The sequence below is a fragment of the Lolium rigidum genome, chromosome 2, assembly GCF_022539505.1.
Source record: "Lolium rigidum isolate FL_2022 chromosome 2, APGP_CSIRO_Lrig_0.1, whole genome shotgun sequence".
NCBI lineage: Eukaryota > Viridiplantae > Streptophyta > Magnoliopsida > Poales > Poaceae > Lolium > Lolium rigidum.
In genome coordinates, this window is record NC_061509.1 from 3,313,790 (window position 1) to 3,335,806 (window position 22,017).

At 41.0% G+C, this 22,017-nt stretch overlaps 3 protein-coding genes and 1 long non-coding RNA gene across 4 annotated transcripts; 1 reads left to right on the forward strand and 3 right to left on the reverse strand.

Annotated features, from left to right (window-relative positions):
• Nucleotides 1-400: 400 nt before the first annotated feature.
• LOC124691193 (thiosulfate/3-mercaptopyruvate sulfurtransferase 1, mitochondrial-like) lies at nucleotides 401-3,818 on the reverse strand. The gene is made up of 11 exons (XM_047224457.1): nucleotides 3,540-3,818; nucleotides 3,226-3,285; nucleotides 3,082-3,144; nucleotides 2,699-2,823; nucleotides 2,060-2,222; nucleotides 1,916-1,975; nucleotides 1,591-1,649; nucleotides 1,241-1,322; nucleotides 1,089-1,152; nucleotides 794-861; nucleotides 401-716 (listed from the first exon to the last, which is right to left on the reverse strand). The coding sequence occupies exons 1-11, from the start codon at nucleotides 3,606-3,608 to the stop codon at nucleotides 606-608; spliced, it is 924 nt and encodes a 307-aa protein (XP_047080413.1). The 5' UTR covers nucleotides 3,609-3,818; the 3' UTR covers nucleotides 401-605.
• A 1,843-nt stretch (nucleotides 3,819-5,661) lies between these two features.
• Nucleotides 5,662-9,896, forward strand: LOC124685829. Its single transcript, XM_047219863.1, has 4 exons — nucleotides 5,662-6,100; nucleotides 7,830-7,975; nucleotides 8,051-8,167; nucleotides 9,155-9,896. Exons 1-4 carry the CDS (start codon nucleotides 5,662-5,664, stop codon nucleotides 9,734-9,736), a joined length of 1,284 nt encoding a protein of 427 aa, XP_047075819.1. The 3' UTR covers nucleotides 9,737-9,896.
• A 2,439-nt stretch (nucleotides 9,897-12,335) lies between these two features.
• Nucleotides 12,336-14,309, reverse strand: LOC124685855. The gene is made up of 5 exons (XR_006997632.1): nucleotides 14,187-14,309; nucleotides 13,537-13,722; nucleotides 13,284-13,459; nucleotides 12,851-13,127; nucleotides 12,336-12,691 (listed from the first exon to the last, which is right to left on the reverse strand). It is a non-coding gene; the product is annotated as an uncharacterized LOC124685855 (long non-coding RNA).
• Nucleotides 14,310-17,307: 2,998 nt separating this feature from the next.
• Nucleotides 17,308-21,128, reverse strand: LOC124685830. Its single transcript, XM_047219864.1, has 12 exons — nucleotides 21,031-21,128; nucleotides 20,809-20,894; nucleotides 19,678-19,880; nucleotides 19,502-19,604; nucleotides 19,162-19,412; nucleotides 18,868-19,071; nucleotides 18,691-18,783; nucleotides 18,496-18,606; nucleotides 18,066-18,422; nucleotides 17,844-17,978; nucleotides 17,501-17,737; nucleotides 17,308-17,421 (listed from the first exon to the last, which is right to left on the reverse strand). Exons 1-12 carry the CDS (start codon nucleotides 21,036-21,038, stop codon nucleotides 17,377-17,379), a joined length of 1,833 nt encoding a protein of 610 aa, XP_047075820.1. The 5' UTR covers nucleotides 21,039-21,128; the 3' UTR covers nucleotides 17,308-17,376.
• Nucleotides 21,129-22,017: the final 889 nt, after the last annotated feature.

Consider the following 22,017-nt stretch of genomic DNA (forward strand, 5'->3'; position numbering starts at 1 on the left):
GAAGCAGTTGTCACCCCATTATACGAGGGCAAGTTAAATCTTTTAAAATACACAATTCAGATGGCTAATGTTGTTTTCGAGTCAGTATCCATGTGTGCTGAATACTTCACTTGTGACATGACCAGAGCAAACTGTTGCTCTTACTTGTATCGTACCGGTTGCTCAATTCCAAGCAGTATTTTTTTTAATGTTTGATTTCATTTGGGCTACAAAATAAATTTGCACAAGATGAAAATTTGGTCAGGTGCTCCACACTCGATGTGCAACAACTCTCTTTTTGTTGCAACGTTGCAGAATATGGGAGGCTATGAAAATAAAAACAGGTTGCATCCAATCAATTCAGTTGGTTAATGTTGTTTTCAAGTCAAGAATTCTAGTACGTACAACATCGGTTATAGAATAATGTCAATGTCTCAAAAAATTGACATAGAATTAATTCATTATCAGCTAGTCATTGGCCATAGTACAATATGTATATCTTTTCCCTGAAGCCTCTGTATCAACTTAGGTGCAAAGCTTTGCCATGGAGAAATATCATTGTACTGACAACCTGGGCTGAATGTGCAGGATGCAACAACTGCATTCATCACTTCAGAATGGTTGATTTAAGAGGCTGTGGAAGTAATTTTTGGGTAATCACTATCTGGCTGAGCTTCCCATTCTGTCCAAGATCCGTCGTAAACTGGAACATCATGTTTCCCAATTCTATATAGCCCCTGTAAAGAGATATTGGTTAGAGGCTGCTTCGTGGAGTCAATGACTTAACCTAGAAGAGAAGGCAAGATTTCCACACCAGAGCAACTATGCAGGCAGTCACGCCAGATCCACATGTGACCGCAATCGGATGATCAAGGGAAATCCCTGGATAAAAATAAAAACAGGGTTCTATTATTGCTATCCCTTAGTGAAACTTTTGTACTTGATGTACACATGATTAACCTAATAAACTTTTCCTTAGGTCAGAAGATATACATAATTGAATTATTAATTGATGTTGTTCTGCTTTCTGTATTGTTGTGCATTGAAAATTTTCTTTTCCTAAATTATGAATTTTGGGCCAGAACAGTGAGATGAAACAGAATTCAGACCTGCTTGCTCAAACTTTTTGGATAGCTCATTTGCAGGGAGAAGCATTGGTGCACTATCAAACATCTGAGAGAAGGCCAACAATGTCAATTTCTTAGCAATTTGTGGTTGTCAAAGTATTATGTAATATATTGCACATTTGCACTGTACCCACCTCAGGGAATGGAAGACATGTAGTTCCAGGTATATGCCCACTTCTTACTCCTTCCCTTGGTTCTGGTGCCACTCCATCAAATCTATAAATATTTCATGACAACAATAAGAAACTACAGCTTTCACTACACATTCCTGTTTAATGCAATCCCTAGGAATTAAACAGTTAGATGAATCACCATATCCAATTTGAAACATAAACTATTGTCATCAACCTTTTCTTTTTGAAGAAAAACTTTTTTAACTTCTGTACTGCAAGAAAGTTCTATGCTACATTTAATTATGACCAGAGCTTCTACAATCGACCCTTCCAATTAGAGTAATCAAAGAGGGGCAGGTAGGATATGTTACCTTCCCTTTGCTCGGGCATCGACTAGTTGGTGAGCCTGAGCAGCTACATTGCCTTTTACCTGTTACACAAACAGAACAGCTCAACATACACATGTATAATCAGATATTGTTGTTTCACTTAGTTATGTCATCTTCATGTCTTCTATTCTACAAAAGCTAAGTTCTTTTCCAAAGAATCAAGACCATGAGATATGATCATATGAACAAAACCGATTCTAATGCGGAGTAATTCACAATCAGTCATTTACCCGTATCTATAAGGATGCAAGAAAGATTTCAGGTAAAATGAGAAGACTTATGTTTTCAGGTAAGATGGAGAGCTAACCTTTTCTAGCGTCCAGAATAGCTGAGGTTGAAATTCAGTCTGAAATGTTGCACCATTTGCCTACAAGAATGAAACCATGATTAGTCAGGAAAAAAGGAAAGAAGAGAATTTGCAGTAGACAGACCATCAATAGAGATATCTCACCAATTCACCACTGTAAGCTGTTTCAACAGCGCTATTGGCAGCCTTAGATTTCAGAACTATATCATCAGGACAGTTGTTTCCAAGATTGAACCCAGAAGCTCGCCACTGAGGTAAGCCTCCATCTAAGACCCAGACTTCACTATGTCCAAGAACTCTGAACATCCTATTAATTGATTAAGTATGCATAAATTTCATGGAATTTTGCATTTATAGGAAAATCATTTAATTAATCAAGACAGGAAATGACAAGTCTGGCATGTTTGCTAGGTATATTTCCATGTGCAGTGTCTGACTCTTGAGTTTATATTTCCAGACAACAAATGGAGTCATTTAATTTGGTTTTCTGCACCATACCAAAACTGATAAAAAAGGATCAGTTTAGTTGTTTGCAAACTATACATTGAAGTAAGCCATCATTTGAACATTGGGCGACAAATTAATTAACTATTAAATTTTACAGATGTCAGATACTACAAAGAGTAAAGAGGTAGCCTTTACATGCACTGAATAAAAATATGAAAACAAATCAGCTTGAACTTTGAACATCTTATACATCATCAGCTTAACTGTCTTTGTGCATTAGCAATAGTTAGTCGATTTCAACATTTTGTTAAAACTAAACCCAAGAGTTCTACTTACCACCAAACACGCGGTGCACTGAAGAACCCCTTTCCGTCATAAACAATAACTTTATCAGTGTTTTTTATACCAAGTGCTGAAACTGCTGCTGCAAAAGCCTCTTCTGATGGCAGCATGTGTGGCAACTGAAACAATTGCATGCAGTAAAAGTAAGTCAGGCATATCTTCAAAGGCAGAAGACAAAAAAGCGCAGTACAATACAGTTCAACATACGCCTTGTAATTTTAATGGGAAGTGTAAGTTCCCAGTTGGTGGCAAAATAAACATACATAAATAAGTTCACTCAATTACCAATACACCAAGATATCATCGCTTCTTATTTAATCAAGTCAAAACGATCTCATAAATGAATAAAGAAGTTTATAACTGAAAACATTTCTCACATCAGTTGTCCGATCAACAATGCCATCTATGTCGAAGAACAGCGCACCAGGAATATGGGCCGCCTGAGCATATCACAATAGTTCAGATGGTAGAGACTGTCACAATAAGGGGGAAACAAAGAACATCACAACTGATCGACAAACCTGGTACTCTTGCCATGGGTCCCTGCTCTCTTGTGGCATGTACCATGAAGCATCCAACACCTAAAACGTGAGTAGTCAGATGTCATTTACAAAAAATACAGCATCCTGCAATCCCTAAATTCCTTTAAGCACAGAAAAAAAAACCCGAAGCATTAATGGGAGTAAAATCCTATTGATAAATAAATCTCAGTTGCTTCTGTTAAATGGACGGTAAGGACAGGCTATTATCTCTATCTTTTTTTTTCTACTAGAATGCTTGTAAATATCCCTTCCAGGATCGAAACGAAAAGGGAAGCAGATGGGAGGTTCTTCACCTTGATATCAGACTGCCCTAGGTGCTGCTGCAGCCACTGAGCAGAAACAACTGGATCGTCCTGCGCCATTGGACCCGAGCTCGCCTGCTCAAATTTCTGAAGATTGGTGAACTGGATTGGAAGGCGAATCAGGCGAGATTGGATTGGTGGTGGGGAGCACCGGAGAAGGGGGGACTCCAACAGGGAAGCGGTCACGGGAAAGAAAAAAGTGATAGATGTCAACACCAGGAGAGAGAGAGAGAGAGGATGGCCGCCGTCGGAGCAGATGAGTCGATTTGGACTCGTGAGGCTGCTGAATATTCGTCCACGCCGTCAGCCAGATGACTAGAGCCCCGTTTGGGAACAAATTATTTTTGGAATTATTTGGAAATAGTTTTAAATATTTTGAACTGCCTCTGGATCCACTAAATACCATAGATTAACAACCTATGGTACTTCAGATACTATATGGTATATGGTTCTTTTGGAATATTCATTGAAAAGACTATCTCAAACGGAGAACTTTAGAGCATGTGCAATGGTTGATAAAAATGTCTTATCTTAGCACCGCCACATAATTTAGATATAACAACAAAACATGATGTACAGTGAGTTATTTTTTAAGTTTATCTTTAATAATCATATATCCTAAATTTGTGGTGAGAGAGATTGTGCTAAAAGATCATCTCCTTTTTTTAACACTCTCTCTCCTCCACCCCCAACATCTATCTAGGTGGCACTGCTAAGATATCACCATTGTACATGCCCTTAATCTCTCATCTTCTCTTTTCTATCCAATATTGTGTCCCATATCAACATTGATCCAGATCCTTGCACTAAATATGAACGCAAGTGTGCTAGGTTTGTCCCTACCTAATGTTATATTTATATGCGGGATTTGATTGCGCCTTCTTTTGGTATGATATTATCGCAAGGGCATGTGACAAAATTAGATGGTATATCGATGAAAGGGCAGCGGTGGGCTAGGGTATTGGTTAAGGGGTGCGTTTGGTGGAGAAGATTTAGAGGGATGACCATCAGGCGACGGTGGACCAATGCATCGACACGTCAGCCGCAAGCGGCAACTAGGCTGGTGGTGATGGGGCGGGTCACTAGAGGAGGGGAGGGGACTAGCTAGGAGGGATAGTGTATCAAAATTAACGGTGCCCCCCTCCACCGTTTTTAGAGAAACCACATATTTTAATATAAAATCAAGTCATATGAATAAATAAAAATAAAAAGTAATACATAGACAAAAAGAAACAACTGACTGGTGGTAAACAAGGTGATACAGTATCCTAAAACCACATGAAACTTTTTTGAAACACAATACAAATATATACGCTCATAAATACATACATACATCCACCCATATAAACGCACACACATATCATATCCCTATAATCACCTTCGAGAGACAGAGTCCAATAAACTTATTCAGCGAGTCTCGAGATTGATGAAGTCACCACCAACATCTCACTATCGACGGAAATATCGTCTTCCACTGAAGAATATTTTGCCTTTATGAGACACCAAGTGTCAAATGTGGGGTTTAAACTTTGGTGTGCTAGTGGTGTTACTACCCTCCTAACCATCCAACCACAGGCTGGTTCTTAAACCACATAAAACTTTTCTTAATCAGAGTATAATCGTGAACGCTCACACATATATAGAATCACATCTATGGTGCACTCACACCCTACCCTCATGAGTATAGTAACTGATTCGACGGATCTTGAAATTGACGAAGTCATGCGCTTCGTTATTATTGATGTGACGTTATCTCTCACTGAAAGAACATTCCATCTTTAAAAGACACCAAAAAGTTAAATTTAGGGTTTAAACTTGCAGACGTGAAATAACAACTAGTATAATTGGAAGTTTTATACAGCTTTGGTATTTTACGGTACAATATTTGGTAAAAATACATTTGCATGATCAGACGGTTGTCCAGCCGGCCGAAAAGGAAGGGCAAAAACGAACCGCCCCGTGCACCACCAGCAAAAAGCCCAATTCAAATTTCAAAACTCCAATGAGCACTTTCCTCTTCTGTTCCCCCCTTCCCCGGCTCCTCCGCCGCCTCCTCCACCCCAAACCCCTGCTCCCCCCAAGAACCCTCGCCCTCCTCTCCCTCTCCGCAGCCATGACCTCGCCGCCCTCTTCCTCGTCGAGGTTCCCCTCTCCAGGACGGCCGGACCAGTGGGCCTGCGCCCGCTGCACGCTCTGCAACCCCGGGAGCCTCGCCGCCTGCGACGCGTGCGGCGCCGCGCGCCCCGAAGCCTCGGATCTGGGCGCCGTCGCCGGCGGCTCGTCGCTCCCGCCCCAGTGGATCTGCGCCCGCTGCACGCTCTCCAACCCCAAGAGCCTCGCCACCTGCGGCGCGTGCGCCGCCGCGCGCCCCGCGGAGGTGGAGGCTGCTGACGACGCCGACGCGCTGGACCTGTCCGCCATCGCCGGCGCCGCGTTCCTCCCGCTCCGTGGCTGCTCCAGGAAGAGGGCTCGCGCGGCGTCACCGGACGTCGTCGTCGATGAGGGCGCCGGCTCGGACCAGAAGGAGGAGACGACTGCCGAAAAGGAGGAAGGTATATTTAGGGTTATTTAGATTTTGTATGCTTTTTCTTAATGAAGTTGTAGAGTTGTTCTACCAGCGGTTTTTTTTAATGTGCCAAGGATCGCTTCTCTATTATGTTTCTCCTGATTGATGTGACCTTTTCATCTGAATCTTTCCAAATATTATTGCGCAACATGCTTTGATATTTTTTCTTGATTTGTGATAAAATGTAGGATGCAACACAATTTTCATTCCCATGCATCTTGAATAACGAAGCTGTCTATAATTACTGAGATAAAAGAAGAGTGATGCACCTGATTGCCCTCAATTTTGTTGATAATGGACTGGTTGAGAGTAATTGGGAATGAGAAATAATGTTAGTGACATCTGGAAAAGGACTTAAGTTCCCGTTTCAGATAGTTACATGCGAAATTTCACTACATGGTGAAACACCATAAAAAAAGATCGATGAACAAAGTTCTTTCCACTAATTTGTGTTATCTTTATTGTGGTTTAGATTTTGCCATGGTTGCTTGTTACTAGTGCAAGATGGAGTTTGCAGTTTCTTGCCTGCCTGAATGCATTACTTTCACTTCATTCTGTCAAATTTCTTTTACAATATTACCTTGTCCTCTTGTCCATGCAATAGTATTTCCTTTGGTTTTCCACTCTACTTTATACATGTACAACCATGCATTATCTTTTCTTACTGTCGCATAACAGTTTTTGTGTAAGTATGCTTAGGTGTTTTTTCTCAATGCAGTAACTTGATCTGATAGAAATTTCTTATACAGAATTCTTATGCCATATTGCTGCCATTGTCATCTTGCTTGTTAAAGTATGAGTAAGATATGAACCTTTGTGATGCTGTTGACGATCTGGTGAATTCATGTGGTTTGTTCAGCACTTCAGCCATGTCGTGACAATACTTTGAGAAATCGATCAGTCGGTTATTCGGCACAGCCGTTTTATCCCTTCCAACACTGGTAGTCAATATCGAGCGATATGCTTGATGAGCAACTCAAACCAACAAAAAAACACTGGTAGTCAAAATTCATATAGCTTAGTTTTATAGGTTTGCGTATGATCAAGTCTGCCCCCCGCCAGTCATTATTGTTTACATACTTGCAGCATACTGGTGATAATGGCAGTGATGTTTCATCCGGAATATTGATGGAAAATCATGCCTGCGTATTCATACTGAGTAGTTCTTTTGATCAAACATTTTGTGTATAGTTATCATGAATCTAACCCAGCATGATCCTTATGATAGTCGCTAACAGATTTAGGGCTCCTTTGATTCATAGGATAGGAAAATCATAGGAATAAGAAAGCATATGATTGGGATGTCATGCCTACTTTAATCCTATGGTAAGAAGTGTGTTTGATTGTGGAGGAATTTTCCATGAGGTATGACCTAATGTTTTTTTCTATAGGATTTGCACTACAAGATTCCTATAGGATATGTTCCTTTGAATCAAACAACTTGTGTAGGAAATTTTCCCGTAGGATCCAAATCCTACACAAGTCCTTTACAAATCCTATGAATCAAAGGAGCCCTTATCTTGGATATGATGCTGTTTATCTGTTGTTTGGCACTTTGGCAAGAAACTCAGCATGACCTTATCTTGAAACCATTGAACCCTTCTCTTTTGTTTGTCTGAACTGATCAACAGAACAAATGTTCTAGCTAATTTATGCAGATTAGAAGCTTTTGATTTTGTGTGGTCTAGCTAAAAATTTATCATGCCATTCTGCAGTGAATGCTGAGGCTCATTTGGATAAGAAGACCATCAAAGTCATGACATACAACCTATGGTTTCGGGAGGATTTGGAACTGAGCAAAAGGATGAAAGCTATTGGAGATCTTATTCAGCACCACGACCCAGATCTTATATGTTTCCAGGTCTAGAGTTAGTCAGTCAGTTTGAACTTTGTGTTATTTCTTTTCCCCTTCTCAATTTGTCCTGTGTAACTCCAGGAGGTTACATCAAACATATATCAGCTTCTCCAAAAATCTGGCTGGTGGCAAGAGTACAAATGCACCTTGTCAGATAACTTAGCCATGTACATGGACAGGCCATATTTCTGCATGCAGGTATTCATCGATGCTTCTGTCAAACTTCATATATGGCATGAGTGCAAGCATCCCTGAACTTTGATTTTCCGATCATTTTCTAAGGTTCATATGCCATTGTTAATTTCTAATCCCCATTAAAATAAAGTGAGCCTTTTATTCCATGGTCACCAAGATGCACGTATGAACATTCTGCTTATATAGTACCTTGTAAAAGAATATATAAGATTATGGAATTACTTCCAACAGAAAATAAATTGACAAGTTTCTCAAATGGTCAACCAAATGCTTTTGCATATATTTGTGTTCAGTTTTCAAGTTTCTCACCATATGTTCGACATAACTTCACTTGTTCTGTAACATTGAGACAAGAGGAGTATGTCCAGTATGAACTAATGTCATGATTTTGCTGGATATAGTTAGCATATCAATTTTTACTTGCTACTTTGTACCTCCAGGGTGTTTCAATAGTGTGAGCTAGACCAGTATCCCATGGTTTCTGATGTTAGGAAATGCTAGGTTATACCTTGTGTGCTTATCTGTGCGTTAGCTGAAAAACTTTCAGATCTTGCTACATATACAGATGCATGAATGATAACAGTGACCTACAGATCTGAGAGGAAAGTGGATATAGGGAAATAACATGAGCTGGGGTTTTGGGCTGTTCTGGGCCCATAATGAGCTGCAGAGGGAGCTCGATCGAGGGAATACAGAAACAGCTTCAGTTTAGCATTCTTAAATTGCTAATGGTAACACATCCTTGGTCATAAATAGAAAAAAAACAATCATGAGGGAGCTTGTGCACTTCAAATTTTTAATCAAGGTGTATGATTTGAACCCGTGGCATCATAATTCCTTTTAGTGCTTACTCTAGGTACCTGGATTTTGCTCCTGAAGTGCTACTGCTCTTAAACATTATGCTGTCCTCTTACAACTTACAAGAGCACGTCTCCCTTTTTTTACGTATTCATGTATTTCAGTAATGTGATTCGATTGTAATGAGTGCAGATGAGCAAGTTGCCGGTGATTTCTGTTAAATGCCTACCATTTGGTAACTCAATAATGGGAAGAGAGCTCTCCATTTCAGAAATCAAAATTGAAGGTGCCATCAAGCTGGTGTTGGCTACAAGCCACCTAGAGAGTCCATGCCGGTGGGATCAGATGTACAGCAAGGAACGAGTCACCCAGGCAAATGAATCTATGAGGATCTTGGGTCGCTTCCGCAATGTAATATTTGGTGGAGACATGAACTGGGATGACAAAGGAGATGGGCCGTTTCCTCTGCCGGATGGCTGGACTGATCCTTGGGACGAGCTGAAGCCAGGTGACGAAGGCTGGACGTACGACACCAAAGCTAATGGCATGCTAACAGGCAACCGCAAGTTACAGAAGAGGATGGATCGGTTCGTATGCAAGTTGCCAGATTTCAAGATTGACGCTATCGAGATGATTGGGAAGGAGGCTATACCTGGACTATCGTACATGAAGGAGAAGAAAGTCGGCAAGAATGTCCGCCAGCTGGAATTGCCTGTGTTACCTAGCGACCACTTCGGGCTGGTTTTGAGCATTAGCTACGGACCATCAGGTTGAAAGTATGGTATCACAGTAGCTAGACACCATGGCAGAAACTGTTGGTTTCCCTACGGTGTAAAAAATGTTCCCTGGTACTAAATCTGTAGCTGGAGGAAGTAACTTTTATTTCTCTGGAGACCACTACATGTGTTTCTAAGCACACTTGAGTGCAGATGAATAGGTGATGGTGTTGATCTATCCTGGAATTCCTAGCTGTGGGTATTTGACTACCTATCTCTTTTATACGTCCATCTTTCTCCTCACCAATCCCGTGAAGAAATCAAAGCTGCCATAGCTAGAAACGGTGTCAGATTTCTTTGATCAAGACAGCACATGATAGATCATTACATCCTATACAGTTTACAGACACACGTCAAGAGAAAGCGTATACTCCCTCTGTTCCATTCTATAGTGCCTATTTTTTTTGGCACGGAAATTAGCGCAAGAGTATTTTTTACACAAGACCCCTAGCTGAACGATTTGAGATCAACGTAAAATTTGGGAAATCCATATCTTCCTAACTTACCATAACAATGTTGGGAGCTGAACGATTTGGGAGCTGAACGGGGAGAGGGTAATTGAAAAAAAGCTAAGCTACAACCTTATATTCTGAAACAAATGCCAAAAATCTATAGGCACTATAGAAAGGAACGGAGGGAGTATAATACTAGAACCTATTTAGTCTAGCCAGATAGAAGGAATGATAATGGCATTAATCTGTTACCATCAGGTTTCAGCTCTTTTTTTTTGCTGTCCTCATCCCATATAACCACTTGGCGTTAGTCCCTGAAGAGATTTTAGTGTAGTCGACTAAAGGACGCATCTACTCAATTCTTGCACTTAAGTTTTTTTCCTTACCATAATAGTGACCACAATGCCCCTTTCACGCACATCCTTGCAAACTCTTTAATATGAAAGGATAAAAATAAGAACATATCAAACATCACCCAGTAAATAGCAGATACAACATACTGCACTTTAGTCAGAGAATTGGCAATGGAAGTCCAACAAAACCAATAACAGATACATACTACACTTCAGCATGCCACCAAAGTTTAACCCCTCTAGATATAGGTCATTTGTTTCTACATCTAGCTATGGAGCCCCTGAATTTCATCACATAGAAAGAATATAATGTCATAACCAAGAAATTAGCCATCGGAAATATTCATTATGCAACAAATGGTTAGTGACCGAATATAGTGTGCAATAAAGTTTCACGTAAGCACAGCACAATTCTTTGATGGCTTGGATCATGGCAATGCAAACAACATATTGTACAAGGGGCAGCTTGCGTGGAACGAGAACATGAGACAATACAGGGTGAGGGCGGTAGGGGTTTCCACAAATTCCTTGATCACCTCTGTTTAAACCTATCACACATAGTGTTTTTATTGTGCAAATGACAGCAATGATAAAAAAATGCTCAGTTAAGTTGACAAAAGCTGGGCTGCAGGACAACAGATGGGCAAGGGATATCCATGGCACGCTTAGCATCCAGGAAATTGGCGACTATCTACAGCTTTGGCAGAGGGTCGAGGGCACGCTCCTTAGCCAGACCCTGATCACCTGCGTTGGAAGTGGACTGCATCCGGAATCTACTCAGCCAAATCCGCCTACCTCGCAACTTTCCAAGGAGCGATCGCATGCCCGGCCTCCAAGCACATCTGGCGGACTTGGGCTCCACAGAAGGTTAAATTCTTCCTTTGGTTGGCCCTGCAAGATCGCTGTTGGACTGCCGAGCGGCTTGCTAGACGCGGCCTACCTCACCATCCCCGATGCCTACTCTGCGACCAGCTTCCTGAGACCATGCACCATCTCCTGATCGACTGCCCCTTTGTGAAGCAAGTTTGGCACGAGGCGCTCGCCTGGCTGAGGATGCCCTGCAGGACTCCGGACAACGACTCAGCCTCCCTGACCGATTGGATCACCAAGACAAAGCCGGCCCTCCCAAAGCCGATCCACATGGGTTTTGCTTCGGCCACTTTGCTGATCCCTTGAATGCTCTGGAAACACAGAAACGATTGTGTCTTCAACAAGGCTCGGCCGTCGACGCAGGCTCTTCTTTTCAAGATCAAGGAGGAAGCTACCGATTGGTCTAGGGCAGGGGCGCTCGGCCTACGGGCTGTGCTGCCGACCAGCTGGGATGTGCACTAGGCATTTTTTCGCTTGATTTTGCTTCCCCTAGGGGACTTGTAACCTAAACTCTCTCTTTTCAATGATATGAAGCGCAAAGGTCCTTTGCGTTTTCTCGAAAAAAAAGTTGACAAAAGCAATGATTTTCACAGCAACTGACGGTAGTTGGCTGAATTCAAAATCTGATCAATGTTGCCCAACTACACTTCTCATCAACAATATAATTTTTTTTATATATCTTTTCATCTCTACATGCATGGATCCTTATATCCTCAACAAAATCACAACTTTTCAATCCATCCAGTCTCATGGATCACACAAGGTAATAAAATACTTCCTCATGAGAAACACAGAGCAACATGATAAAGCTTTTGCACTAAAATAAGGAAAGGGCCATATCTATGTCTCTATAAGTTGAAAAATCCTTGTCAACTTTACAAATTTGTTCATAGATCTTACAATTTCTACCAACTCAAAAGAGGAAAGAAGATTCCGATTTATCTAATTCATACATAGTTGACAATGATTCTTTCGGATTTGAAGTACAAGTCTGGCTTTACATTTCATCAAAGCATCTTGAGAGACCAAAATCAAAGCATCTTGAGAGACCAAAATCAGTTATTTTTGGTACCATATTATCATCCAACAATATGATTGCGATTTTAAGGTTAAGTGAATAGTATCTTGATTCACATGTAGATATATCGCTGATATATTTTTCAAGACTTCCGTTGGGTAGATACTCAAAGCAGAGCACTCTGTTCCTTGTGTGTTAGCACAATATCCAAGAAACCGTACTATATTCTTGTGCTTTGCCTTTACTAGACAACCAACCTCCTACAGTCACAAGATTCTTCGTTAGTTTGATAAGCTAGCTCTTGCGTGCACTTGAAAAAGAATAACATTACACAATGCTTTAAGAAGGAATGGCATAATGTAAAATGATAGTCTTATTGGTTGTTTTTAGATTCTAAACATCCCGATGTCCCTCCTCACCTGTTAGTATCTCTATGATTATAACACCCAAACTGTATATGTCTGACTTGAATGTTATTTTTCATCCAAAAAATTCGGGTGCCATATATCCGCTGCATGAACCATCTTGGGATACCAAAATCCGCAATTTTCGGTGCCATAGTATCATCCAAGAGTATATTTGCGGGTTTAAGGTCTAAGTGGAGAATACACCGCTTCACATGCAGACAATCTAAACCTTCACAAATTCCCTCGATTATTTCATAACAGTTTCTCCGATCAAGTATACGAGATACTCCTGTAACAAGGTGAGAAGAAAGGAGGTTTAATATCCAACATAGTTCTCTAGATAGTATGTGGCACAACGAGTAGGATTATTTTAGGTGCCTGACCATATAATTTTTGATCATGAAAGTAAAGATGTAAAGACATGTTGCGGGCCATATGGACATACCAGTGGTATACTTATCGAACTTCCCCTCGTGTCTCACAACAATATTCCAGGAATTTCAAATTATTTTTATGCTTCGTCTTCATTAAACAGCCAACCTCTTCGTTGAATTTGTTCTCAAGAATACCGAGTGTTTCATTCAACTCCTTTGTGGCGACAGTCCCGTTTCCAAGCAATCTCTGCAGTCACAAGATTGCTGGTCAGCATCAATCTGAGTCATCATATCAGCAATGGATGTAGTTGAAAACTACTCTACCTTATAAACAGTGGAAACCACCCGGCCCCTGCCAGTTTGCTGATCATCGGAGAAATCATTCGTTATGTATTTCAGAAGGGATAAAAACAAATCGGGCGGCTGTGAACTTGCATCAAACAACATATGCTCCATGACACGCTTCATATTAGGCTCGCGATCCATTTGCAGCTGCTAGAATGGAAGTAGCTGAAAAGGAACTCAAATAATCAGTCAATTCAGAAAGGAATTCAAATAACCATTACGCACAAGATTATAGAAGAACAAGAATCAGTCTTCTATTCTGGGAATATAGGGGTGAAGTGGTAGAGTTAGCTCTTATATCTCCTGAATGAGCAAATACCGGTGCAGGTTTTCGATTTTGTCAGCAGATTATACTGGATTTCAAACCGCGAGTTTCACTTTTTACCTCTTCCAGACTGATAGACCAGACCTGACTACACATATTCCTACCGTTAGTTCCTCCCTACCCACCATGTACGGGATCCCAGCTAGCTTATCAGCGCTGCCGGCAGCAGAAGCTGCGGCCTCTCAGATCGCACATCCATGTCGGTGGTAACCAGTTCATATCTACTTACAGGCTGCGAACAAATCTAACTAGCGTTCATGCATGATAGAAAGATCATTTGTAATAATTGCAAACAGTTTGGTACCTGATGCTTGGTGCACGCGGCCGGGGGGAGCTTTAGATCGATGGCGCGCGATCGAGCTTCATATCGATCGCTAGCTTCTGAGATCTGAATCTGAAAGCCGGCAAAGAGTGGAGTGAGGGCTGTATGGTAGAAGCGCGTGGACTTTCCAGGAGGGGCTGAGGTGCTATGTATAGAGCATAGAGGTGCACAGATGCTGCATCTATAGATACTTGTGCCGGCGAAAGACAAAATATTAGCACCACACCACACGCGGTCGGCCACGTGATTAGTAGCAAAATACCAAATGACAATGCCATACAAAATACTATTATCACTCCCACGAATCTACGCGCGCGCTCGCTATGAGGTGAGATGCCGTCCAACAGGTCAAATGTCCGTTTTCTTTTCTCTTTCCCTTCTACCTATTTAACTTTTCTTTACGAAAATTTCATCCATCTATTAATAATTATCAATAGAAATACAAATTCATTCGCAAAAAAAAATAGAAATACAAATAAATTTGATAGTAATAAAATTACAAATAGGTCTTTGGACCATCTAGCGATGGCTAACGCGAGTCGAAGGCGCGCCGCCGTCCTCGTCCCTCCATCATCGAAGCCAGCCAAATCTTATCGTAGTAGATCATGTTGTAGTAGATAAACGAGAAGTCTTCATGCTAAGGCCTCAAAAGACCAGCGCACCCGAGTATCAACCGTCGTCAAAGATGATAACCTTAAATCGGAAGAGACAGACGTGAAACCACAACGAACACGAAAACCGATCGGATCTCATGAGATCCACCAGACACACGACTCCACGCGCCCTCCGCCGATGCAAGACGCACCACCGGAGCGAGGAGAACCTTATTCTGATTTTACGATGTAGCTTCCGCCTCACCATCCCGAAGAAGACACTGAAAACAACCTAACAAAGAACGAAAATCCTCCGCTAGTGAGAGGCCGTGGTCCGCCACACCTCCAAGGCCCCAAGACCACCAGAGATAGAGCCGGCGAGGGGACGGAATCGGTGATAGGTTTTCCTGGCCGCCTTCCTTTTGTCTCCTCTTCTGCCTATTTAACTTGATATATAACTATATATTTTTAGAATATAATTACTTATTACTTAATTTTATTTTATCTTTTAATTTTCACATTTATTCCTGATTTTAGGAGTACTTACTTGTTTTTATATTCTAATTTTTACCCCTTTGCAACAAATATATTAGCATGTTAAGATACACGAACTTTATTTAAAATCCATGAATATTTAAATTTATTTAAAATCCATGAATATTTATTTTCAGATATATGAACACATGTTCAGAAATACAAGGACTTTGTTCCAAAATACGTAAGGATTTTATTTTGATGACCATGAATATTTGCTTTAGAAAAACATAACATTTTTTTAAAAAATCGAGAAAACACAAAATGTTGCGTCTCGTTTCATTGAAAAGAAGATAAAGTACTTACATGCATAGAGAGACCGGGTACAACTCACACAAAAAGAAATCAGTGTACATCCAAGGTGTTTGGCAAGAACACCCATACACTACACCACAGCACTAGAACCCCAACTGTTAAGTTGGTCGGGAAAGCAGCTTACGCCAACAGAAAGTCGGTCGGGGATTAGTTTTGCCGACCGATGTTGTCGGTCACCGTAAGTCCGGTCGGCAAAGGCCTTTCCCGACCGACATAAGTTTGCCGACCGACGGTTCGACACCATTCCTAAGGCTTTCCCGACCGACGTTTTCTTTGCCGACCGTCAATTGTTTCCCGACCAACATTTCTTTGCCAACCAAACTTCGGACGAGGTAAGTTTTACCGACCAACTTTCCGTTGGCACGTACCAGAGAATGGTTCTTTCTAACAGTTGGTCGGTGTTTCTTTTGCCGACCAACACTTCAGTAATTTAGATATATGAATGGCAAAATTCACTATATTCTTATATTCGACACAATCATAAATGCATACCAAATAAATAATAGCACACATGACTCTGATATGGATTAAACTCTTACAATACCAATTGTTCATATGTTCTCATCTGATTACAACATAGTCAACATAACATAGATAAGTTGTCACCGCATATAAGCAGGTTTTACAAAATGGAAACCAATGACTACCATATGACCAAGTTTGCTCCATTACACAATTCATTCTACTGATGGGAAACATCCAGGTACTTGGTGGCTTGGTGGCTCATGGGAAATGTTTAGCATGATAATTCATATTTAGAGGGGACACCTGCACAAACAAGTACAAACATATAAGATTACGTTGTTACATACATTCTCAGTTTGGACGAACTAGTACAAATAGATAGAGTGAAAAAACAAATACAAGCAGGCACCCAACTCTTAGCCATATGTTCGACCCAAAATTAGCAGGCACTAAACAGACAGACGATGGACGGCATCACAGAACATCTACATGCCAGCGGCCAACGGCGGAGGCAGGAAATTTGTTTACGGGGGAAAACAGGGACTCATTCTCATCAGGTATACGCAAAACAGGGACTCATTCTCAGCAGGTATACAGCAATACCACCAAACAATATCCATTACAAGGTATAATCGCTGGCGAGTAACGGAGACTCAGCTTTCTCTAAAGAATAAGGAGGCTGATCTACTCACAATGGTCCCATCGCTACTTGATACATGATAAATTGCAGTTACAAAGCAAAGAGGTGAAATACTGTACGCATGTTTTCTTACATTAAAGAAAAGGATAGTAGTATGTTTCCTTTAATCTTCGTCTCTTCTTCCTTTGAATTGAAAATAAAAAACGAAAGGCTCAGCATGAAAATACTATTGCACCCACCTGTGCATTAGTTTTGTTCAAAGTACATATCTGTTTAAGATTCAGGTATTGGGTTTACCAAGTAGTACTTTTACTTGGTACAGAGACTTAATTTTCTTCATGCATTAGTAATGGCAGCGGTTGAATGGAAAAATAAAGTAATACCAGTATAGATTATATGTGACGGTAGAGGTTGAATGGAAAAATAAAGTAATACCAGTATAGATTAGATGTGATGGCAGCTTAGGCTGCAACTTCAGTTTTCAGCAGTGTATCTTCATTTTTAAAAATGCTATGTTGTTAAACTAATACTACAGGCAGGATGAGAATAAAGAACACAAGTATAGAAGTTTTACTCACATCATCTTCAGTTGATGTCTTCGAAACTGATTTTGAACTGAAAAATCTCAGTGGCGAGATGAGCCAGACACAGCTGGTTTGTAGGGCTTCATCTACCAAAACTATCACAAGTGAGCATAACAGAAACAACTAAGGATGTGCATAAAACACACAGGCATGCATGGTGATTACCTTGCTAGATGGCCATGCAATGGACCTTGTGACAGCATCCCTAATGTATAGTAAGTCCTCGTACTGATATGGAAGAATAGTATCCCTTTTAATGGCAACATTCACAATAACCTCATAAGTACCAGGTCCAAGGGGCTCCCCACCCACAGTTGTGTCTGGATCGACTGAGAGAACTGTTGCCTTAGCAACAGGAGTTTCAGGACCAGTCCATGCATAGAGAAGCACATCCATCCCAATCTGAAAAGAATGATATATATATATGCAACAAGGATGCATGAGAAAATTACAAAAACATGGAAGCAAAGAAATTTAAATATGCAGTAAGGATGCATGTGAAGCTTACAAGGCTTTCATCTTGCTGGGTTGAAGAGTTTCTTGGATTTGCAACAAATTTCCTTCTCTGAACATTGTCATCTTCACCGTCCTCTTCATCGCCATCTTCGCCATCAATTTCTTCCTCAATTTCATCTATTGAGTTCTGCCAAAAATAATATGTAACTTACTGCATGCATGATGAATATTTAAGGCAATGAACAAATTAGGTATGTGCAAAATTGTTTATTACTTGTCGAGAACTAGAACCATGTTGCAAGCTAGGAGCCTCCAAATTATGCCCTCCTTTTGAAGCTGCCATCATTTCTTGCATTTTGATCATTTGTTGCTGCATTTGTTGCATCTGCTCCTCCAAAGTGCTCATGCGGTGTTCAGCTTCTCGACGTGCTACCATTTCAACTAGAACCCTTGTGCTCACTTTACCCCGTGTATCCGGTGTGCCCACATCTTGAGGTGTTGGCCCTAGACCTAACACACGAACACGACCCCTTGGCTCTTTCATTCCAACAACTCGTGCAAACAGATCACCTTCTTTCAAACTCTTTTCCTTCCAGTCAGGGTGGACATTAGCTGCCCGTAGGAGTTCACTCTGCATAGTGAATTGCATTTACTATAACATATTTTCTAAATGATAGAAAATATAGAAGGCAAAAGAGACATACAATAACTGGAGCTGCCTCTGGCACGTGTTGTCCTTTGTTTGGTCCTTTCTTGAGCGTGTGTGTTCTGATGAACACTTCGTCTCTCCGAGGGGCATACCCAAGTTCATCAGCCTACAAACATTTTTTGTTTCTCACTATTTATTAGATTTTGAAACACAGCGTCACCTTCTTTTCTAACTGGGTCAATATTCTTACCATTTCTTGGGCAACACGGGCATGACTCTTGCTGCCAGCTGTATGAGGCACGGTTGACTTGGCGCGATTTTCTTTGGCTGTAGAACTGCGAGCCTGCAAGGATTTGCATTTGCATTCAAATGTACGGCTATTTGCATTTATATTTGATCCTGCAAGAAAATGGGAAGGCTAACTTACTTCGAATTCAGGAGATCTCCAATATTTAAGAAGGTCCTTCCAATCAGCTTCGCTAATTCTATCATCACATCTAGGCATAAGCTCTTCGTCAGTCAATTCAGGATCAAACTTTGTCTTCTTTAAATCTGCCTTCCATTCCTTCCATTTTCTCTGTGAAGTGTTAATGACATATTTGAGAGCGATTGAGTCCAGCTCATAAAATCCCTGTTCAAGTGAAGTGTTAATGACATGTTTCAGAAGACACTCAGCTAGATGGCTTTAAGTAGAACATGTAAGTTGTAAATTATGTAATACCTGTAAGTGATCCCACACTAGCAACTTTGTTTCTTCATCAACATCTCTCCAATCTATAGCTTTTGGTGGTATATGCTTCCTGACCAGAGTGCCAATGAAATTGGCAAATTCAGTTGCATCTGGCCCAATTGGTTGGCCATACTCATTGAATGGAATTTTGATTTTCGTCTTATTCATCCTTGCATATATGTTGGCCTTTTTAGTTATCGTTCGCCCACCTTTCTCACCATCAACAAGCTTGGTAGTGATCTCTGCACATTAAGAAAATTAACTGAGATAACTGAGATATTCTAGCTAGTTAGAATAGGCTATAGTCTGAAACAATTATAACCTACTATACCTTTGGAAGGTTGGTCTGTAGGATTTGCATTACCACTTTCATTTGCTCCCCTGGACCTCAAAACACGTCTTTCAGTTGTATTTTCAAGTGTTGAGGAGGGTGTCTGCATAGATATGTCACAATTATAAGCTACATTTGCAAGAAAATGAACTCAGATAGATATGTCATAATTATACCTTTCTTTTTTTCTGTTTTGGGGGTCGGCTTCCTTCGCAGGCATCTTTAAATGCAACACTTGCCCGGTGTATACCTAGGCGTGCCATCCTTTCCTCATTTTCTTCCACCATCCTGTTTCTAGCTAGTTCATACTCAACTTGTGCTAGCTGTTCATTGGTGACCATCACATCTTTAGTCTTTCCTCTTCCGCTTGCCATTTTTCCTGCAAAAGGAACAATATATGAATACATTGCTGAAACTAGAAAGCATAAAAGAAAATTTGTACACATGGCTTACTTTTTCTTAACAACTAGTCCATCAATATCTGTCCTACTAGAACCAATACCTCCATCGGCAACACTAACACGTATAGAAGTGCATGGATCAAGCAATGTTGCACGCAAAGCATTATCAGGCTCAATATTTTCTGCTTCATTTATGTCATAATATGATGGTATAACAACAGTAGACCACTCAGCATCAATGGGATCTTCAACATAGTAAACTTGAGTTGCCTGTGATGCTAAAATGAAAGGCTCGTCTAACATCTTCTCACCGGTATTGAATATATGCTTGAAATTCACAGAAGTGATTCCAAACTGATCAGTCTTTACCCATTTATCTTCTACACGATTGTCGACCCTGTCACATTTTAGCAACACTACTTTCCCCTCATGTTGATATTTTGCAAGGACATAAAATTTTGTTCTCGACCAATGATTTAGCAAATGCATAGCCCAAGAATCTAGCTAGCCCTTGTATGTACTCCTCTGTATGCCTACATGCAAGCGTACATATGCTGCGAGTTACATCAGATTTCAACAAGTACTAAAGCCTAAGAAATTGAAAAATGTGTGTCGTACCTAGGTGCATTCATCCAACTTTTATCCATATTAGTTGCACACTTGATTATTATCGGATCAGCAGAAAAGGCTGACAGAATAATATCAGAGACACAAAGAAAATAATGTCAATTATAGGTCGACCCACTTAATTACTACCGGATAAACAGAAACTCCTAATACAATAATATCAGATCAGGCGACATAAAAGAGACGGCATGCACCCAGTGTACACATAATAAAACTGATACACACCCATAAACAAAAAAGATTGAAGAGAACGGACAAAGAATTAGTAAGTTCACTCACCAACTGCTGTGGTGGGACACTGACAGCCAGGGAGAAGGATTGTTGCGCCGCCGCCACAAAGTCGTGAGTCGCTGGGATCAAGAATCCTAATAATAAATAATTATACAATATAAATTAGGCTCAAGTAATATTAATAAATTAGTGCCAAACAAAAATATTCTAGTAAGCAACGACCAACAATAGACTACTGGCTGCTTATAAATTAGAGAGATGAGAAACTACCTAACCATACTTTCATTCTCACACTTTTCTGTTCAAGAAGTGTTCCCGGCAAAATAGAAACAAAAGTTGTATTGCAGTCAAGCTAGAGCCGATGGATAAATTAAGCACAACTTACTAGTACTAGCACATGTACAACCGACTACTCAAACATCAAAAATGTTGTGTCTCAATCTTGGATCTAGCAGTAATACAAGAAAACTTAGTACAACCTGTAGCTTTCATCCCTTCCATGTATAACTCGTAAGCTAATGAACTAGCAAAATAAACAGCTACAAAATAGAAATCGATGGATTCATCAAACCCATGTACACAGAAGTAGCTAATCGTCTCTAGTACTACTTAGAAGTTATCTGATTTGAGCAGCTGCAATGTTGTATGAGCATTCCGACTGAAAGTGGTCAATCACAGAAGTTAACTAATCCTCTAAACTTCACCTACCGCTCTGACCCACCTGTGCATATACGTATTCCTCTCAAATGGACTAGAAACAGATCTGGCGAAAATAATTTGTTGTGCTGCGGCCACTAGCTAGCTAGGCAAGGTCCTCTCTGTTTGCTAAAAGCGGCTCAATACTGCCACGCGAGGGCGGGAGAGCGCTGGCCGTCAGCATCAATACATCACGCAGAGAGAGAGAGAGAGAGAGGGGAGGGAGGTCACCTCACTCGAATACGAAAATCCCCACGGGTTGCAGCTGGGTGAGGGCTGTAATGGCGATGGCTTGGGAACGGAGATCTCACGGTTGGCCACCAGATGGGAGCGCGTGGGGCAGGTCGTGCTCGCCGGATGGGTGCGCCACCGCAGCGGAGACAACACTTCGAGCGGCCAGGAGAGCTTGAGGAGAGCTTGAGCGTGTGGGGGCGGCAGGAAGATGTTGCGGCGGAGAGGCTGGCCGGAGCTCAGAGCCGCACTCGTGGATGGATTTGGGGATTTAGGGTTCATTATAAGCGGCCGCCGCGGAGGAGATTTTGGTGTGGTGGGGGCAATGAA

Excerpts from the sequence above, each read along its gene's own strand:
- LOC124691193 (XM_047224457.1), bottom strand. The coding sequence starts at position 3,608 with ATGGCGCAGGACGATCCAGTTGTTTCTGCTCAGTGGCTGCAGCAGCAC. Across the intron at positions 2,824-3,081 it reads TTGTTGATCGGACAACTGAT|TTGCCACACATGCTGCCATC; the intron begins GTGAGAAATGTT and ends CAATTGTTTCAG. Across the intron at positions 2,223-2,698 it reads AGTGCACCGCGTGTTTGGTG|GATGTTCAGAGTTCTTGGAC; the intron begins GTAAGTAGAACT and ends ATCAATTAATAG.
- LOC124685829 (XM_047219863.1), top strand. The coding sequence starts at position 5,662 with ATGACCTCGCCGCCCTCTTCCTCGTCGAGGTTCCCCTCTCCAGGACGG. Across the intron at positions 6,101-7,829 it reads GACTGCCGAAAAGGAGGAAG|TGAATGCTGAGGCTCATTTG; the intron begins GTATATTTAGGG and ends GCCATTCTGCAG. Across the intron at positions 8,168-9,154 it reads GGCCATATTTCTGCATGCAG|ATGAGCAAGTTGCCGGTGAT; the intron begins GTATTCATCGAT and ends TAATGAGTGCAG.
- LOC124685830 (XM_047219864.1), bottom strand. Across the intron at positions 18,423-18,495 it reads CAGAGGCAGCTCCAGTTATT|AGTGAACTCCTACGGGCAGC; the intron begins GTATGTCTCTTT and ends TTCACTATGCAG. Across the intron at positions 17,979-18,065 it reads ATGGTTCTAGTTCTCGACAA|AACTCAATAGATGAAATTGA; the intron begins GTAATAAACAAT and ends TATTTTTGGCAG.